The sequence below is a fragment of the Lepidochelys kempii genome, chromosome 6 (genome assembly GCF_965140285.1).
Source record: "Lepidochelys kempii isolate rLepKem1 chromosome 6, rLepKem1.hap1, whole genome shotgun sequence".
NCBI lineage: Eukaryota > Metazoa > Chordata > Testudines > Cheloniidae > Lepidochelys > Lepidochelys kempii.
This window is the reverse complement of record NC_136385.1, coordinates 22,278,266-22,293,160: the sequence shown is the minus strand read 5'-3', so window position 1 is coordinate 22,293,160 and position 14,895 is coordinate 22,278,266. Positions and strand designations below refer to the sequence as shown.

At 39.8% G+C, this 14,895-nt stretch overlaps 1 protein-coding gene across 1 annotated transcript in view; it reads right to left on the bottom strand.

The window, feature by feature from the left end:
* Positions 1–4,453: 4,453 nt before the first annotated feature.
* Positions 4,454–14,895, bottom strand: part of CHKA (choline kinase alpha) — a 40,677-nt gene continuing 30,235 nt past the window's right edge. The window contains exons 4-12 of the mRNA XM_073347090.2: positions 13,624–13,737; positions 12,895–13,028; positions 12,446–12,550; positions 11,975–12,033; positions 11,512–11,599; positions 9,920–10,028; positions 8,960–9,066; positions 8,343–8,424; positions 4,454–7,476 (exon numbers count right to left, since the gene is read on the bottom strand). Coding sequence (XP_073203191.1) covers positions 7,417–7,476; positions 8,343–8,424; positions 8,960–9,066; positions 9,920–10,028; positions 11,512–11,599; positions 11,975–12,033; positions 12,446–12,550; positions 12,895–13,028; positions 13,624–13,737 — 858 coding nt within the window. The 3' untranslated portion in view covers positions 4,454–7,416. The remainder of the gene's footprint in view (positions 7,477–8,342; positions 8,425–8,959; positions 9,067–9,919; positions 10,029–11,511; positions 11,600–11,974; positions 12,034–12,445; positions 12,551–12,894; positions 13,029–13,623; positions 13,738–14,895) is intronic.

Genomic DNA, 14,895 nt, shown 5'->3' with positions numbered 1-14,895 from the left:
GAATCTCCAGGGTCAGCTGGCATTAGCAGCCAGCTCTGTAACTCTTTTCAAGAGTTTCTATAGCCTTGACTAGTTCAAATGTTCCATCACCCTCTTGAACAGGGAAAATTGCCCAGTTCCTGCTTGGAAGCCAACATACCGATACTCCTGAGAAAAGATGCAGATCCAGAAGACTGATCTTCATACCTACCAGTTTATATCATTAACTAATTTAGACAATAAAATGCTGCCCAAAAAAATCTTAGCAAAATGCTCTCTCTAGCCCTCTCGCTACTGATTCACACTGACCAGCTTGATTTTATCCCAGGGAAATCATTAATCATAAAATCCAGTGACTATTAAACATCATCCATCAGATGAAGGGAACGGATAGAAGTGATCCTCTTTTTGCACTAGATGTAGAGATAGCATTCAGCAGAGCTCTTTGAGAAGTGGTGTAGTCCAATGGAGAGGTCACTGGACTGGAACTCAGGAATGTTGGTTGCTGTTTCTGACTCTGTCACCGACCTGGTGTGTGATCTGGGGCAAGTCACTTTCCCTTGCTGTTGCCTCTCCTGTCCTTATTCAAATGGGATTCCTCACATACTTAGAATTAGGTACTTTGTTGATGCGGGTCTTAAATTGGAAGTTGGCCCAGAGATTTTCTCCTTCTGGTGCAGGCCTCGCTGCTGTGATCTGTGCATTTGTCACTTCCAGACTGGATTGCTGCCTTGTGCTGAAGCGATTAAGATCACTTGGATATTTTAGCTAGTGTCATATGCAGCAGTCCCATGCTTTATACAGGAGGCAGATTATACTCGTGCTCCAGAGACTGCACTGGCTTCAAATTTGTTTCGCAGTGCAATTGAAGGTCTTGGCTTTGATCTATAAACCCCTTTAAGATTTGGGTTCTTTCTGCATACCTTGGAGACTGCCTATGTTCTCCTCTGATAGATAAGGAAAGATGAGCTGCTAACGCTCACAGAGGATGGTTTTGTTTGTGGTTAGGGATGGAATCCACAAAGCTATTTAGACACCTAACCTCAGATTTAGGCACCTAACTTGAACTAGAGGCCCAATCCAGTAGGGGCCCTCTGAGCATATCTACTGGACTGGAGCCCCAACTCAGCTGGAGGAGGAGCCAGATTCAGTCTGGAGCAGGGGAACTTGACTTAGGATCTCCTGCCCTGCAGCTGGGTGCCCTTACCACTGGACTACAGAATCACCTCCACTGTCTCTCTCTGGCCCAGTCACTCTTTATTTACCCAGAGAGCAAGGGCTTTAACAGGAGACACTGAGGGAGACACCACATCAGAATATCCCAATGGTTAGAGGTAGGTGCTCCTGGTTCAAATCCTCTTCCCCCCTGCAACAGGGAGGGGGGAATTGAACTTGGGCCTCCCATATCTCAGGTGAGTGCTCTAACCACCGGGAAAAAAGGAAAAAGATGGGTATTACCGCCACCACCACTACATCCTCCTCTGGTCATTTTGTGTAGCGCAAGGGAGGTGCCAAAGTCAGGAGAAGGGTTCCTCATCATGGATCACTAGCAGTGCTAGGCACCTCCCCGAAGTCTGGATTAAGGCACCTATCCCTGAGAGAGGGGTGGGGCTTAGCACTTTGGTGGCTCCCTACTTAGGGTGCTAGTTATGCAGATTGCACTGTAAGGCACCTTCTTCTTAGCATATGCGCAATGTGCCTCAGGTGGCATGTGACCAGGATTCATCAGTGAATTTGGTCATCTAAGGCACCTCTCTTTCCCCATTCATTGGTGTGATGTTGCACTCCATATGTTTTATGGAAATATGCTTATGAGTGTACATATGATGTGACTGGAATATGCTTTATGCAAAAGGTCTCTGGTAAGGTATCATTACAAAGCTTAAAATCTACAGAGTGTGTTCATCCTATTTGTATGTATGCATCATTCTCGTATCTGAAGCTAGATATATGAAGTATAACTCTGAATTCCTATTGTAATTATAAAAAGTGTAGGTGATTAATGGTGGTTTGGAAGCTTGATGGCTCCCATTGACTAGGACAATTGGTTGTAAATGGCTCTGTTTACTTGCAAACCTCCCTGGGTACGTGTGGGCCACCCCTGGAAGAATGCAGAATGAGGTCTCACAGGACATGTGACCATGTCACATGATGCTGAAATCCATCTTAAATCTGGTACTTTTCCATTTAGAAGGAGGGATGGGGACTCAGAGAGACAAAAGATTCCCGCCTTGGGCCAAAGCTATAAAAGAGGGTGGAGCAGAACAAGGGGGGCTGCCAGTCATGAGAAAACCCCTAGTTACCACCTGAGCTGGAACTAACAAGGACTGTACCGGGGAAAGGATTGGATCCAGACTAAGGAGGAGTCTAGTCTGTGAAAGAAGCTTATTGGAACACCTCTGAGGGTGAGATTTTACCTGTAAACAGTTTCTTCATGTATTAGGCTTAGACTTGCGTGTTTTTGCTTTATTTTGTTTGGTGACTTACTTTGTTCTGTCTGTTATTACTTGAAACTACTTAAATCCTACTTTTTATTCTTAATAAAATCACTTTTGTTTATTAGTAAACCCAGAGTAAGTGATTAATACATGGGAGAGCAAACAGCTGTGCATATCTCTTTATCAATGTTGTAGAGGGCGGACTTCATGAGTTTACTCTGTATAAGCTTTATACAGAGTAAAACAGATTTATTTGGGGTTTGGACTCCATTGGGAGCTGGGTGTCTGGGTGCTGACATAGGAAACCTGCTGAGCAGTTTTTGGTTAAAGCCTGCAGCTTAGGGGGTGTGGACCAGATCCTGGGTCTGTGTTGCAGCAGGCTAGTGTGTCTGACTCAACAAGGCAGGGTTCTGGAGCCCCAAGCTAGCAGGGAAAACAGGCTCAGTGGTAATTCCAGCATGTCAGGTGACAGTCCCAAACCCATCACAATTGGATAATGAATCTAGGTGCCTACATTGGTTTTGTGGATGACAGTGTTAATCCTGTCATTTTGTAAGTACCTAAAAGTTAGGTGCCATGATGCTCAGCATTGCAATGCCTAAGTCCCTTTGTGGATTTGACTCTAAAGCACTAGAGCAGGACAAAGGAGATCTGCCTTCAGTTACGTGCTCTGCCATGGACTTCCTGTGTAACTGTGGGCAAGCCACTTATTCTCCCTGCTCCTCAACTGTGAAATGGGGATTTATAATACTCCCTTTCTCCCACCCACCCTTTGTCTAGTTAGACTGTGAACTCTGGGGAGGGGCTGTCTCTTCCTCTATGTTTGTGCAGCATCTAGTGCACTAGGGCCCAGCTCACAGTTGAGGCCTCTAGAAGCTGCTCTAACAATCTAGTAAAAGTGCCCACATGCAAACAGGAGGGTGCTGGTGGCCAGGCATTTTAAGTGAATGGTTTTCAGTTCTGGAATTTACTACACTCATTGGGCTGACAGAGACCAAATTTACTGAATGCCTGGCCATGCTGCAAGGCCTATTGCTCAAACTCTCCCTGGGGGAGAGGTGCTTTGCTAGGGAGGTAATGCGAAGTGTCACAGGCATTGAGCCAATCATGATTTTAAACTGATTTGCACTTGAGCTTTGCAACTCACTTTAAAAATCTGAATAGGCACATAAATGTATCAAGGTGGATTGGCTGATCCATTTTGATTGAGATTGGTGGATAATACATAGACAGGAGAGTTTCTTTCTCTGTTTATGATAATAGAATCACACTTAATACTTAATCAGTGGGATATATGGGCACTCTCAGAATTAGAGCTATAAGCCAGTTTCATTTCTGGAGAAAGAAGTAGGCAGTTGGCTACAGAGCAGCTTTGTTGCCTGGATAGTTAGTACAGCAGCTCCTTCCTACTCTATGTCAGGGCCCTCTAAGTGCACTTCTTTATTTTATTTCAGTCTAGAACCATTACTGCTATTTATCCATCTCTAGTGAACTACTTCATTTACTGCTTCACATGGATTCAGTCTGGCATGATAGATGATCCCAACTGCATCCTGTACACTATGGAAGCAGTCAATGCTACCTCACTGATCTTTCAGGAGGAGTTGAATCCCTGAAAGCCCTATTTTCTCTGTAAGGTACAGGAAGTAGTTCCCCCCACCTTCCTGCTATGCTGCAGAAAGACACTACAGTCAGCCTTGCTGTATTGACTGACTGTTCCTGTCAAACGCTGGGGCCAGCTTTATTTTCATCTCTTTATAAATAGCTCTTTTGTGCTGGAGAAACAGCAACTGAGGTCCTGGCTGATCGGAGAGGGAAAGACAGACAGTTACATCTATATTTAGCTGCTGGTCCTATGATTCTATTATTCCAGAAAAATTCCTATGACTTTTTGGAGATTGATGTCTTTGGAGGGCACCTGACAGCCCAGATAAAATAAAGGAGGGGGTAGAAGTGATGACTCCTGTTCTACACGCCTTCAACTGGTATAAATGGATACAGCTTCATTAACCCAGCCCAGATTCATCTCACAAGAATGATTGTAAAATGGTATTTCCACATTTATTGCCCTGCAATGATTTTCAGATACGTGAGCTTGGTTGACAGGACAGTTAAGTACTACAATAGGCTTCCAAGGCTGGCTGCAAAATCCCCATCATTGGTGGTTTTCAAGAACAGATTAGACAAACAGCTGGTTTAGGTATATTTAGTCCTGTACCTGTAAAGTGATCGTAAGCATGTTAGCTAAGTACATCATATTGTAGGGGAAGTGGAGACAACAACATTTTTCATGCAAAACTCAAACTCACAGAAAGCTCAAGAGTTCAGGTGACAAAAGCACCACTCAACCCCCTAAAACTGTTTTTATGAAAAAAGCATGTTACTGAAGTTACAACTGCTTCTGCACTGGCACTTTTCAGGAAGTCGCCCACATTTCTGGTGAACTCCACCATGGAAAGCATTAGCTGAGCAGCTGCCAGGGTCTTTGTTTTAGTTTAGCCTGATCACAGCAAGTCTAGATGATTAGAGGTCAAGAATGCCAGCAGCAAGTCTGCACTAGAGTTTCCACTAATGCTAGTGTAATATTTCTTAGAAATTACTAAGAAACAAGACCTATGATTCTCTAAATCAGTCAGTGACTGTTCTCTTAACTGCTGTGAACCAGAGCTGTTCAAAAGAAAAAAAAGTGAGTTTATCCTTTCTGGATTATTTGAATAGCTAGGGGGATTTTCAGAAATTCATGGACTTCAAACAGAACAGTAAAGCCAACAGTAAACATTTCTGAAAAAAATCCTACAGTAGTGCCTCCACTATAAACTCATTAGAAAGGGGTATGGCCCTTGCATAAGAGGTGAATTTCCCCTTCTAGAAGCTGCTTTTTTTGGCAGAGAATTCTGTAGCATTCAGTGAACTAACATGCTGGAGTTAACTGTCCCTCATGAGCAATCTCTCTGGAAAGTTAGCAATTAGGTCTCACTCTGCATTTAGATGGATGTGCGAAGCAATCCTAACTAATAGATGCCACTGATGTACCTGTGCAACAGCACATTTCAGGTGCAGCGTACATATAGCATGGCTGCATCTCTGAAAGTCAGTTGGCATCTATGAAGTATGGCAGGGACTTAGTGCAACATGCATTGCACGTTAATTAGAACAATCTTCCACTGACTGGCAAACTGCTTCAATCCCATATTTTAATTGAGTCCCAAGCTGCAAATGTTACTGGTCAAGAGCTTACAAACCCAGTAGTGCTGTCAAAGTGAGCCCTTAATATATTTCTCAATGAGTTTGATTCTTTGGACCATGTACTGTAAGTATCTGCAGTTGAAAATTACAATTTCATTCTCCCAAAGGGACCTTTGCTTTTCCCTTCAGCATAGTCAAGATTTGCTACTACTTGATCATTCTCCTACATTTAGAATTTAATGCTTATGCCTCAATTTGTTTCACATATTTCTGCAGAAATGTTAGTTTTCCCACCATGTAACATTGCTAAAGTTATGACTATGATAAGGTATGAGTAATGTCAGCTTCAAAAACCACGACCACTGGATTAAAGGTGTTACAAATTCAAAATATTTGCAAACTGACCCTCTAAAGAATCAGAAATGGCAGTTTGAACAAGTCATGCTATTAGTAAACACTACACATTCCCTCAAATGTTTTATACACTACACTATCTTCCACACAAGCCTATACAGGAATACTTAAAAAAATTTATTGTAATATAATACAATGTCTTAGCAGAAAGCAAAGAAATAAAACAATGGCTAAAGTAAAACAAGTTCCCAAAATCTAAACATTTCTCCAGAGAACATTTACACATATGCTGTAGATTGCACAGATATATACATGTTTCAACATCATGTTACTGTTTCCCACAACACTCAACTTTATTGGATTGCTTGCTGGAACAAGATTGAAGTCAGAGGTTTAACAAGGAAAAAAGCACCCCTAGAAGCCAACAATATGCCTCAGTTGGTAAAAAGCGTCTCCCTCTCCTCATGCTCTGAGGGAAAGGAAATTCTCTTATTTCCCTCATTCCCAACACACCTTCCTTACAGACCTGTAATGTGGTAACGCCCCTCAGGTCAAGGAGAAGGGCTGCCTTCAGTTGGGAGTATTGTTAATGCCAATCCAATGATCGGGGGTTGCTACAGTAATTCAAGGCACTCATCCCAGTGCTCCCAGCCTGGAGAGCTTCATATACAGCACATTGCAATACTGCTAGATAGCCAGGCTGAACAATAAAGCATGCTCTTGATGAAGGATGTGAAATGAATAGGTTAGTCATCCCAAATCTTTTCAGAATTTCCAGTTTAAGATTCATCTGTATTTCATTCTACAAAGACATGTACATGACGACAACTACATTCATCTGTATTTAGATAGACTTGACAGCAAATTGCTTTAATGTGTCCTTTAACCATTTTGCTGTACATAGCAGCAGCTTTCTTGAGACAATGTTCAGGGGACACAATGAGGCTAATACAATTAACTCACAATAAGGCCTTTCAGCCAGCTTCACAGTATAACAGTTATCCTCAGACACAACTGATCTTCCCATTGACCAGTAGTGTCTACAATGCATTACCATTTACAAGTGTTCTTGTCACAATGTTCACCAGAATGTCAATAAACCCCCTAAAAACAAAAAAGTACCAACAGTAACACTGTTTGCTCTGGATGCATGTGGTATTCCACACTTAACTGTAAGCTTCCCCATAATATAAAATACCCTTTAGATTAAAAGGATTTCAAGATATTGCACTGCTGTATTATACTTTTGCCTCCCAATCTCATTCCAAAGATTTCTTATGAAACTGTAAACAAATAAACCAAGTGATTTTTGTACAGTCTTCACAAATTGTATATCTGCATTCCAAAAAAAACTGGAATCCACTGAAACCTTCATTACAGATACAGTAGCCTAAGCACAGTGGAAGTTCTGTCCAGCTGCTTTCTTTGTACAGTAACAGATTGTCCATTCTTCCAACATTCACACTTTAAGTTTCCTCTTCTGGTCAAAGTATGCATCAAATCTTGACAGTGCATAGTCCTAAATAAAATGAGGTAAATCAATTTCCTGAGAAACAGTGTCAGTTGTGTGCTGCCATGATGTACATGCATTCTTGTCTGCAGTTTGGGAGGCTATATATTATGAATATAGATAGAAATATTTCTATATTATCCTCCTGGCATTACCTTCCAAGAGTATTTGGGGGGCAAAAGGAAGAGACCTTTTAAACAAGTTAAAGTGTCATGTTAAAGTCTAATTTCAGGTTTAGTAGCATTTCTGCATCCTATCTAACCCTTGGCTATTAGTTTCATGTCAGTTAAGTTTGTCTAGCAACAAAGCAGGGCTTATAGCCAATGCTATAACACTATTCAAGTGTACTAAACCTTGATCAGCAATTTCTCCCTGTAAATTAACGAAACTGTAATATCTTTACCATTCTTAGTCCCAGAGAAGAAACTATGGAAAGATTTGTTTTTTCCTCCAAAACAAAAACTAGTATTAAAAAACTAAAATCCACTGTTCATGTGTTAGTCAGGTACTGTGGAGGGCACATGCTACAACCCTTTCAACTACAGGAGAATATGTCTGGGAGTGTGAAAGAATCAGCTCACTGGGAGGCGAAAAAAAAGTCCACTTCTGTTCACTACTGGACAGAGGATTAGCAGAAGTTATAGTACCACCTGTAGAATCTTTTGACTTAGGCATGGTAACTGCATAGGACGACGGACAATTGTACTTGGAAGAAAACTAAATGTGTGTGCGCGCGGCGCAGATAAATTTCTTAAGAAAAGCAACACTGACTAAAATTACTAAATTGCTCTTAACATGCATTAAGGTTTACTTTTAATTAAATGAAAGGTTAAGATTTTACTCTTTCAAAAAAAACGAAAAAACAAAAAACATACCATGTATCCAAACTCAATGGATGAAATCTTTGCTTGTATAATGGACCACAGGCCCCAGAAGAAGTGTGATGCCAGGGCAAACCTGCAAATTACAAAACAAAAGGCTTGCTGAAAGACTCTTCTAGCATCTCACTTTAACTGCATTATCTAGCCCACTTAGTCTAAATCAACAGTGCCAATTTTATTATTATAAAATGCTATCTTTTAGATGAGCTCATATATATTATAATGAGCATCCCAGAACAGAGTTCCTTCTTGCTCCAAGCAGCCATATGACATGACATCAGTATCCCACTGACTAATCCCCAAGCTTGGAAAATGTACCTTTATCTTAAGATAGTTTTCATAGCACAGCTAATTATTTGTATAATGCCATTAGTAACTTCTATAGCCTACTATTCACATTGTGCCGTAACAGTTTTAACATAGAACAAGGACTCATTTACAACCATTATGGGCTCTCTCCTCATTTACCCTGGAAATGCTATTTAAGGCAAATCCTAACTAGAAATTTCTCAGTGATGCAAGAATGTGACACCAAAATGCAAGTGTTAACAGGTGGACCATATGCAGAATACCAACACTGCACTATCACTACAGCAAATATAAATAGTTACCTATTAACTTCCATTAACATATCTTCTTCTGTTTTGGACTTGTCTTCATTACTTAGATTTTCAAATCCATTTTGGAATGCAGTCAGGTAACTGGAGATAAAATGAAGCTAAAGACAATAGTGATCATGAGAACACATCAGACAATTCTTAGACTCAAGAATGGTTAATATCAGCATGCTAAATTTTTATAAAGACCAAGAAGTTTAGTTTTTTCCAAGATTGAAAATTTGAGTATTAACTGTTCTGGATCATTTCAAAACCTGAGCACCAAAGAAGAATGCCACTGAGTAACAGATTAGGAATTCAGTATATAAAGACAGTATCCCATTAGTTCTATCTAACTCTTTTGCTTTTGGTCTCAACCCAAAGCTATTGAAACCAGTGGAACATCAGGACCACCTTTGTATATACATGTGGGAGCACAATAAGGCCACACCTACACTACCCGCTGCATTGGTGGGTAGTGATTGATCTATCGGGGATAGATTTATTTCGTTTAGTGTAGATGCGATAAATTGATCAGATTGCTCTGCCATTGACTCCGGAACTCCACCACGGCGAAAGGCGGAAGCGGAGTCAACGGGAGAGCGGTGGCTGTCGATCCTACGCCGCGAGGATGCGAAGTAAGTGATTCTAAGTCGATCTAAGATATGTCGACTTCAGCTACGCTATTCTCATAACTGAAGCTGCGTATCTTAGATCAATCCCCCGCAGTGTAGACCAGGCTTAAGTGTTCCATTGCTGCCAATAGCTTTTCAGGTAGAAGTTTATCAGGGCTTTTGTATTTTTTAAAGCATTGTACACTAAAAGTTTATGAACAAATGACTACTACATCCAGTGACAGTGAGGAATTTTGGTGGACAGGATGTATAGTAACAATCAAACTGGTAATCAGAAAAGACAGATCAGATTTGAAGCTTGTGGACCCTGACATTTGAGTAACTACTTTCATGCACCTACCTGTTGCATCCTTGTGGGATACTTCAAAAAATTGGCTTTGAAGAATGGGTATTTTTCATAAGTATAGTCATACATCCATTCACAGAAGTGATTTGCAATGTCAAATCCTCTGAAAATTAACCGTTCAATAGTTAGGTTAGGGCAGAGTTCAAGTTTCCAGAATATTGAAATATTAGCTCTTGTTTAAAATTTCAAGACTGTATTGATTTAATATTATAAAGCATGAGGAGAACGTTGGCATGAAGTACTTTAAGTTCTACAAATAGAGATCAGAATTGGCAGTAAAAGCTTATTGATGAACACACAAAAAGCAAATAGTGCAAGATGCATCAACAAGCCTTTTTTCTTTAAAAAAGCTAGCGGTAAAACCAATGTCCTTATTGTCCATGCAGGAGCACTTGCTACTGCTGTTTGCGTGGAGTACATCAGCAATACTAGAAACTGTGACCTTGACTCAAAACACAAAGGGTCCAATATATCAAAGAATTGAGAACTATTTGCCAGCATTTTTTATGGAATGTAAGAGGTAATTTAGATCACAAGTCAATTATTAATACTGTAAAAACCCACCTCTATATAAATGGCTAATACTCCACTGGCATTTTGAGTTCAATTAAGTTTCTGTTGTGATAAGATTTAATGGAGTAGTACATTCAGAGCATACTTTTCAACTTGGCAAAGACTGATATATGATATTACTAAGACTAAATCAGAAAGGTGATGAATGAAGGCATTTTTGAGTAGTCCTGTATCATCCTAAGAATCCTTGCACACATGGCAGGAGAAAAGGAATTCGACAAAAGGGTCATGAGAAAGGAAAGCAAAGTAGCAAGAGTCTTTATGTTTACAAAAATTGCTAAATGAGTTAATTCACAGATGTTCATGTACAGGAAGTGGAAGCTTATGCTGCACTTGGATACATTCAGAACACCAGTAACTCATGCATTTTTCTTAATTACAGTAGGTGGCCATAGGTGAGAAAGTTCTTTGAAGTTGCCTCAGAACAGAGTAACAAAGCAGATCTTCCTGTGCTAAAACAAGGTTGCTGCAAGAACTGATTTCAGAAGAAAAGCAGCAAACTACAGTGCTAGGAAAAGGTTTTGGTAATAAAAGCCAGGACAGTGGAAGTAATTAAGATAAAAGGAGAATTTAAGATTTGCAGTACAGATTTCAGACACATTACTTAGCTGTTACACTAATGATCACATCTTTCTGATTAATAGAGAGATTTCTTGCATTTTCTAAAGAGATGTTCGCTTTTCTGCCATTTATGGGGAAAAAGTCATGTCTAGGAGGCATGCTATCACAAGACAAATACTATGTGAACTGAACTGCAGCAGTCTTCAGACTTCTGCAGATGAATTAGATTTCAGATACACTGATTTAGTCACCTGTGAGACTGCCAATTTGGCTTGTGCGCCGAGCTTTTGGCATTCACGGTTTTGGTGAATCAAAGGCAGGACATAGAACGTAATGCAGAGAAATACAACTCATTGGAAGAGATTAGATTTAGAAAAGAGTTTTATTTCCTTTTACTGTAGTTTATTTAAAGACGTGCCAAACAGGAAAATCTTATGTTTGGAACAGTTTACCTGTAATTATAGCTGCTGTATTCAAAGTCAATAAGCATTAGCTTTTGTTTTTCAGAATCCTCTCTGCCTTCCAAGAGCAAGACATTACCTGAAGAGTTTTGAGAAAACAAATATGTAGTGAGCAGAATCACTGGAATTATTTTGATAAAAATTCAGACAATACTTCTAATATAAAAAGTTAAAAAACAAACAAACACGGCACTCGAGAATCCTGGCATTCCTTTTGACAAAAACAGGAAAACATGTGAAGCCATCGGGATACCTATATTTAAGTTGTAACAAGCTTGTCAAACCCCTACCTGTCCCCCAACTCAACCCATCATAATATAAGGTGTCAGAGTTCACAGGATTGAATAGATATATAGCCCAAAACAGCATTAGTAGAAATCAAGCAAGAAATAAGAAATAAGGCTGCTCTTAGCACTGCAGTATTAACCTAGTTGCCAAAGTAGTGTCATCCTACCTTCTTGGCAGTCATTGTGGCAAAAGACAACTGGCGATGAAGTAGCTTCAAGCATAGATCTGAAAAACCAAGAGCAAGGGGCCAACAAAGAGCTAATTAAGACAAAGTTTAGACCCAGCTAAATGTAAAACTTGTTTATTGCATGAAGTCCAGGTTTCAAAGCATTCCTGACAAAACCTACATTTTAATGCTGCATGTAGGCTGAGAATTTAAGTGCACAGCAATCAGGACACTCAGAGGTAGGGCTCTACACTACAACCAACTCAGTACGTTATTACTGAATGCACTATTGTATCTGTTTGCAAGCATGTACAAACAAGGGACAGTTGTGCAGGCTATGGGAACCATATCAGTTTGACCTGAAAATGTAAGTTAATACAGTTCTCAGAATTCAATAAATACATCATTACATATACACACTCCTCTAATTAATAAATTAATATAAAATGGTAGCAAAAGCTAAAATCTTACCTTAGGCTTTTCATTTCCTGGGGAAGATTGTAACTGAGGATTTTGTTAAATTTTCTAATCCGGGATTCTCTGGTAAATTTAATCCTCAATACTTGGTTTAGATACCTACCCAAAAATAAAGTTGTAAAAACAGTGTACCAAGTTTGAATGCTAATTATACTACAGTTGAGACCTTTTAGTTTTTTCTTTAGTTTTGTCTTAAAAAAAAGTAAGATTTCAAACTCAAGATGCATCAAATCGAAACTTCTGGAAAGAGTCAAGTCTTCTGGACTCCCCCAGATGAAGCTGCTTATAGACAGCAAGCCTTCATCCTTACAAAATACCTGCCAGTTTACAGAAGAGACCCTCTAGAACAGCAAGACTTCTACCTATTAAGAATGTCATTGGCTGCTGTCTTCTGACCCCCCCCCACGTTTCATAAACTTTACAATAAAAGTGAGAAGACTTACTTTTCCATGGTCCCAAAAAGCCATTTAGGTTCTTTATTAAATGGCATTTTCATACCATGAAACCTGGCCATTTTCTCAGCTATTTCTGCAGATATATCAGGTAAGCCTAGTTCTTCTGTATCTAATTTCCTGCTCTGTAACAAAATAAAGCACACTTAGAAAAGCTGATAAGGTCAGAGAAACATGAATATCACTCAATAGCTTTGAAGTAACAATCAAAAGTTTAAATTGTTTCATCAAAGTTCAGCACAATTATATTTGGGAAGAAGTTAGCTGGAATATCTATTAAGTATTCATTTGGTAGCCTCTGATCTTCTGTCCTATAAGGTCAGAGGGTTAAGTCCCACCCAAAGTCTTATACCCTTGGACAAGAGTCCAGGGGATACATTAAGTGGGTCATTGAAGAGAATAAAAACAAATCTTTGTGCTATTCTTTTAATTGTTAACAGAACAGCTGCTCTCAAGCTTGTTTCAGTCCATATTTATTATGATCCAACTTAAAACTACAACTGGAGAAGAAATTTTTACAGACCTCTTCCCTCCTGCCCCAAAGATATTATAGAGTCAGGAAGTCTAGTTATAGCATCAAATTAAGGCTAACAATTACAAGTGCCAAATATTTCATTCCCACACCTCTGCTTTTGTATACAGTCCAAAGACGCCCTGGTCATGTTCAATTACAACAACTTACAGCTACTAGCCTGTTGACTAATCATGAATGTGACTCACTGGAATGAATTCCTCTAATCGGCCTTGTGGAAAGATTCCATACAGCTTCGGGCCAAGATTTCGCTCTGCAAGAATGGCAAACATAACACTCTCCAGTACCATGGCTTCTGCACCCTGCATAAAATTAAGGTTTACACAAAAAAAGAGTTAAGTTTAGTATACTAAAGAGCAAAGCTCGCAAAGTGAAAGTTTGTTTAGGATTAGTTTTTAAATAAATTCTGAGACTAACTGATGTAGGCTTTTTTTAGGACAACAAAGAAAAAAGGTTGCTCAATACAAGAAGTTTTAATATGGAAGCCATGCAGCATTACAGCTTCAGGAGGAAACTTTAGTGAATGAAGTTATGACAGGCCCATTGGTGCCTACTGGTAAAGTGTTCACTGTTCTTTACAAGCAACTCCTGTCACACTTGACCTCACCACACCTTGAATACCACTTTCATGGATATTTATCCATGAAGGGTAGTATATGAGGTCTCCACTGAAACTTATAACTTGTCAATTGACAATCATTGCAAGATGTGTACATGGTTAATATTAAAGGAACAATGTAATTATATTGAAAAAGGCTCATTTCTGTTTCTTCACGATGTGGGTGCAGATGTGTATTCCACTCATGTATGAGCACACCCAGTGCACTGAAGCGAAGTCAGAGAACTTTGTCTAGCAGTACTTGTAGGGAGCAGTGATCATGCCCTTTTGTCAAAGCTCCTCCTATGGCTATATAAGGACAGCAACACCCCGAGCTCCCTCAGGTTTCTTTGCACAAAAATGCAAGGCTGGAGACTTCAATACGGAGGACAAGGAGGGCAGGTCATGGAATACGTATCTGCACTCTCTCAAAGAACAGTTACAATACAGATAACAGTCTTTTGAGTGGTTGCAGACGTGTATTCCACTCAGGTGAGTCACACGCAGTACTCATAGGAGATGGGGCTTGGAATTTATTTAAATAGAGATTGTAAAATTGCCTTCCCAAGGTTTTCATCAGGCCTTGATGCTGTGGCGATAGCATAATGTCTAACAAAGGTATGCATGGAAGACCGTGTTGCAGTCCTGCAAATTTTCATTGTAGACACACTTAAGAAACACAAGGGATGTTGCCTGAGCGCTTATCCAATGAGCCCACAGTGACTATGGGAGTATCATCTGAGCCATTCCACAGCCTATGGTAACAAGCAGTTATCTACTCGGAAAGCCTGACTGCTGAACAGATGAAAGGCTGACCAGTCTCCAGACAATATTAAGAGCCAAGGTGAGAAAAAAATTTAGT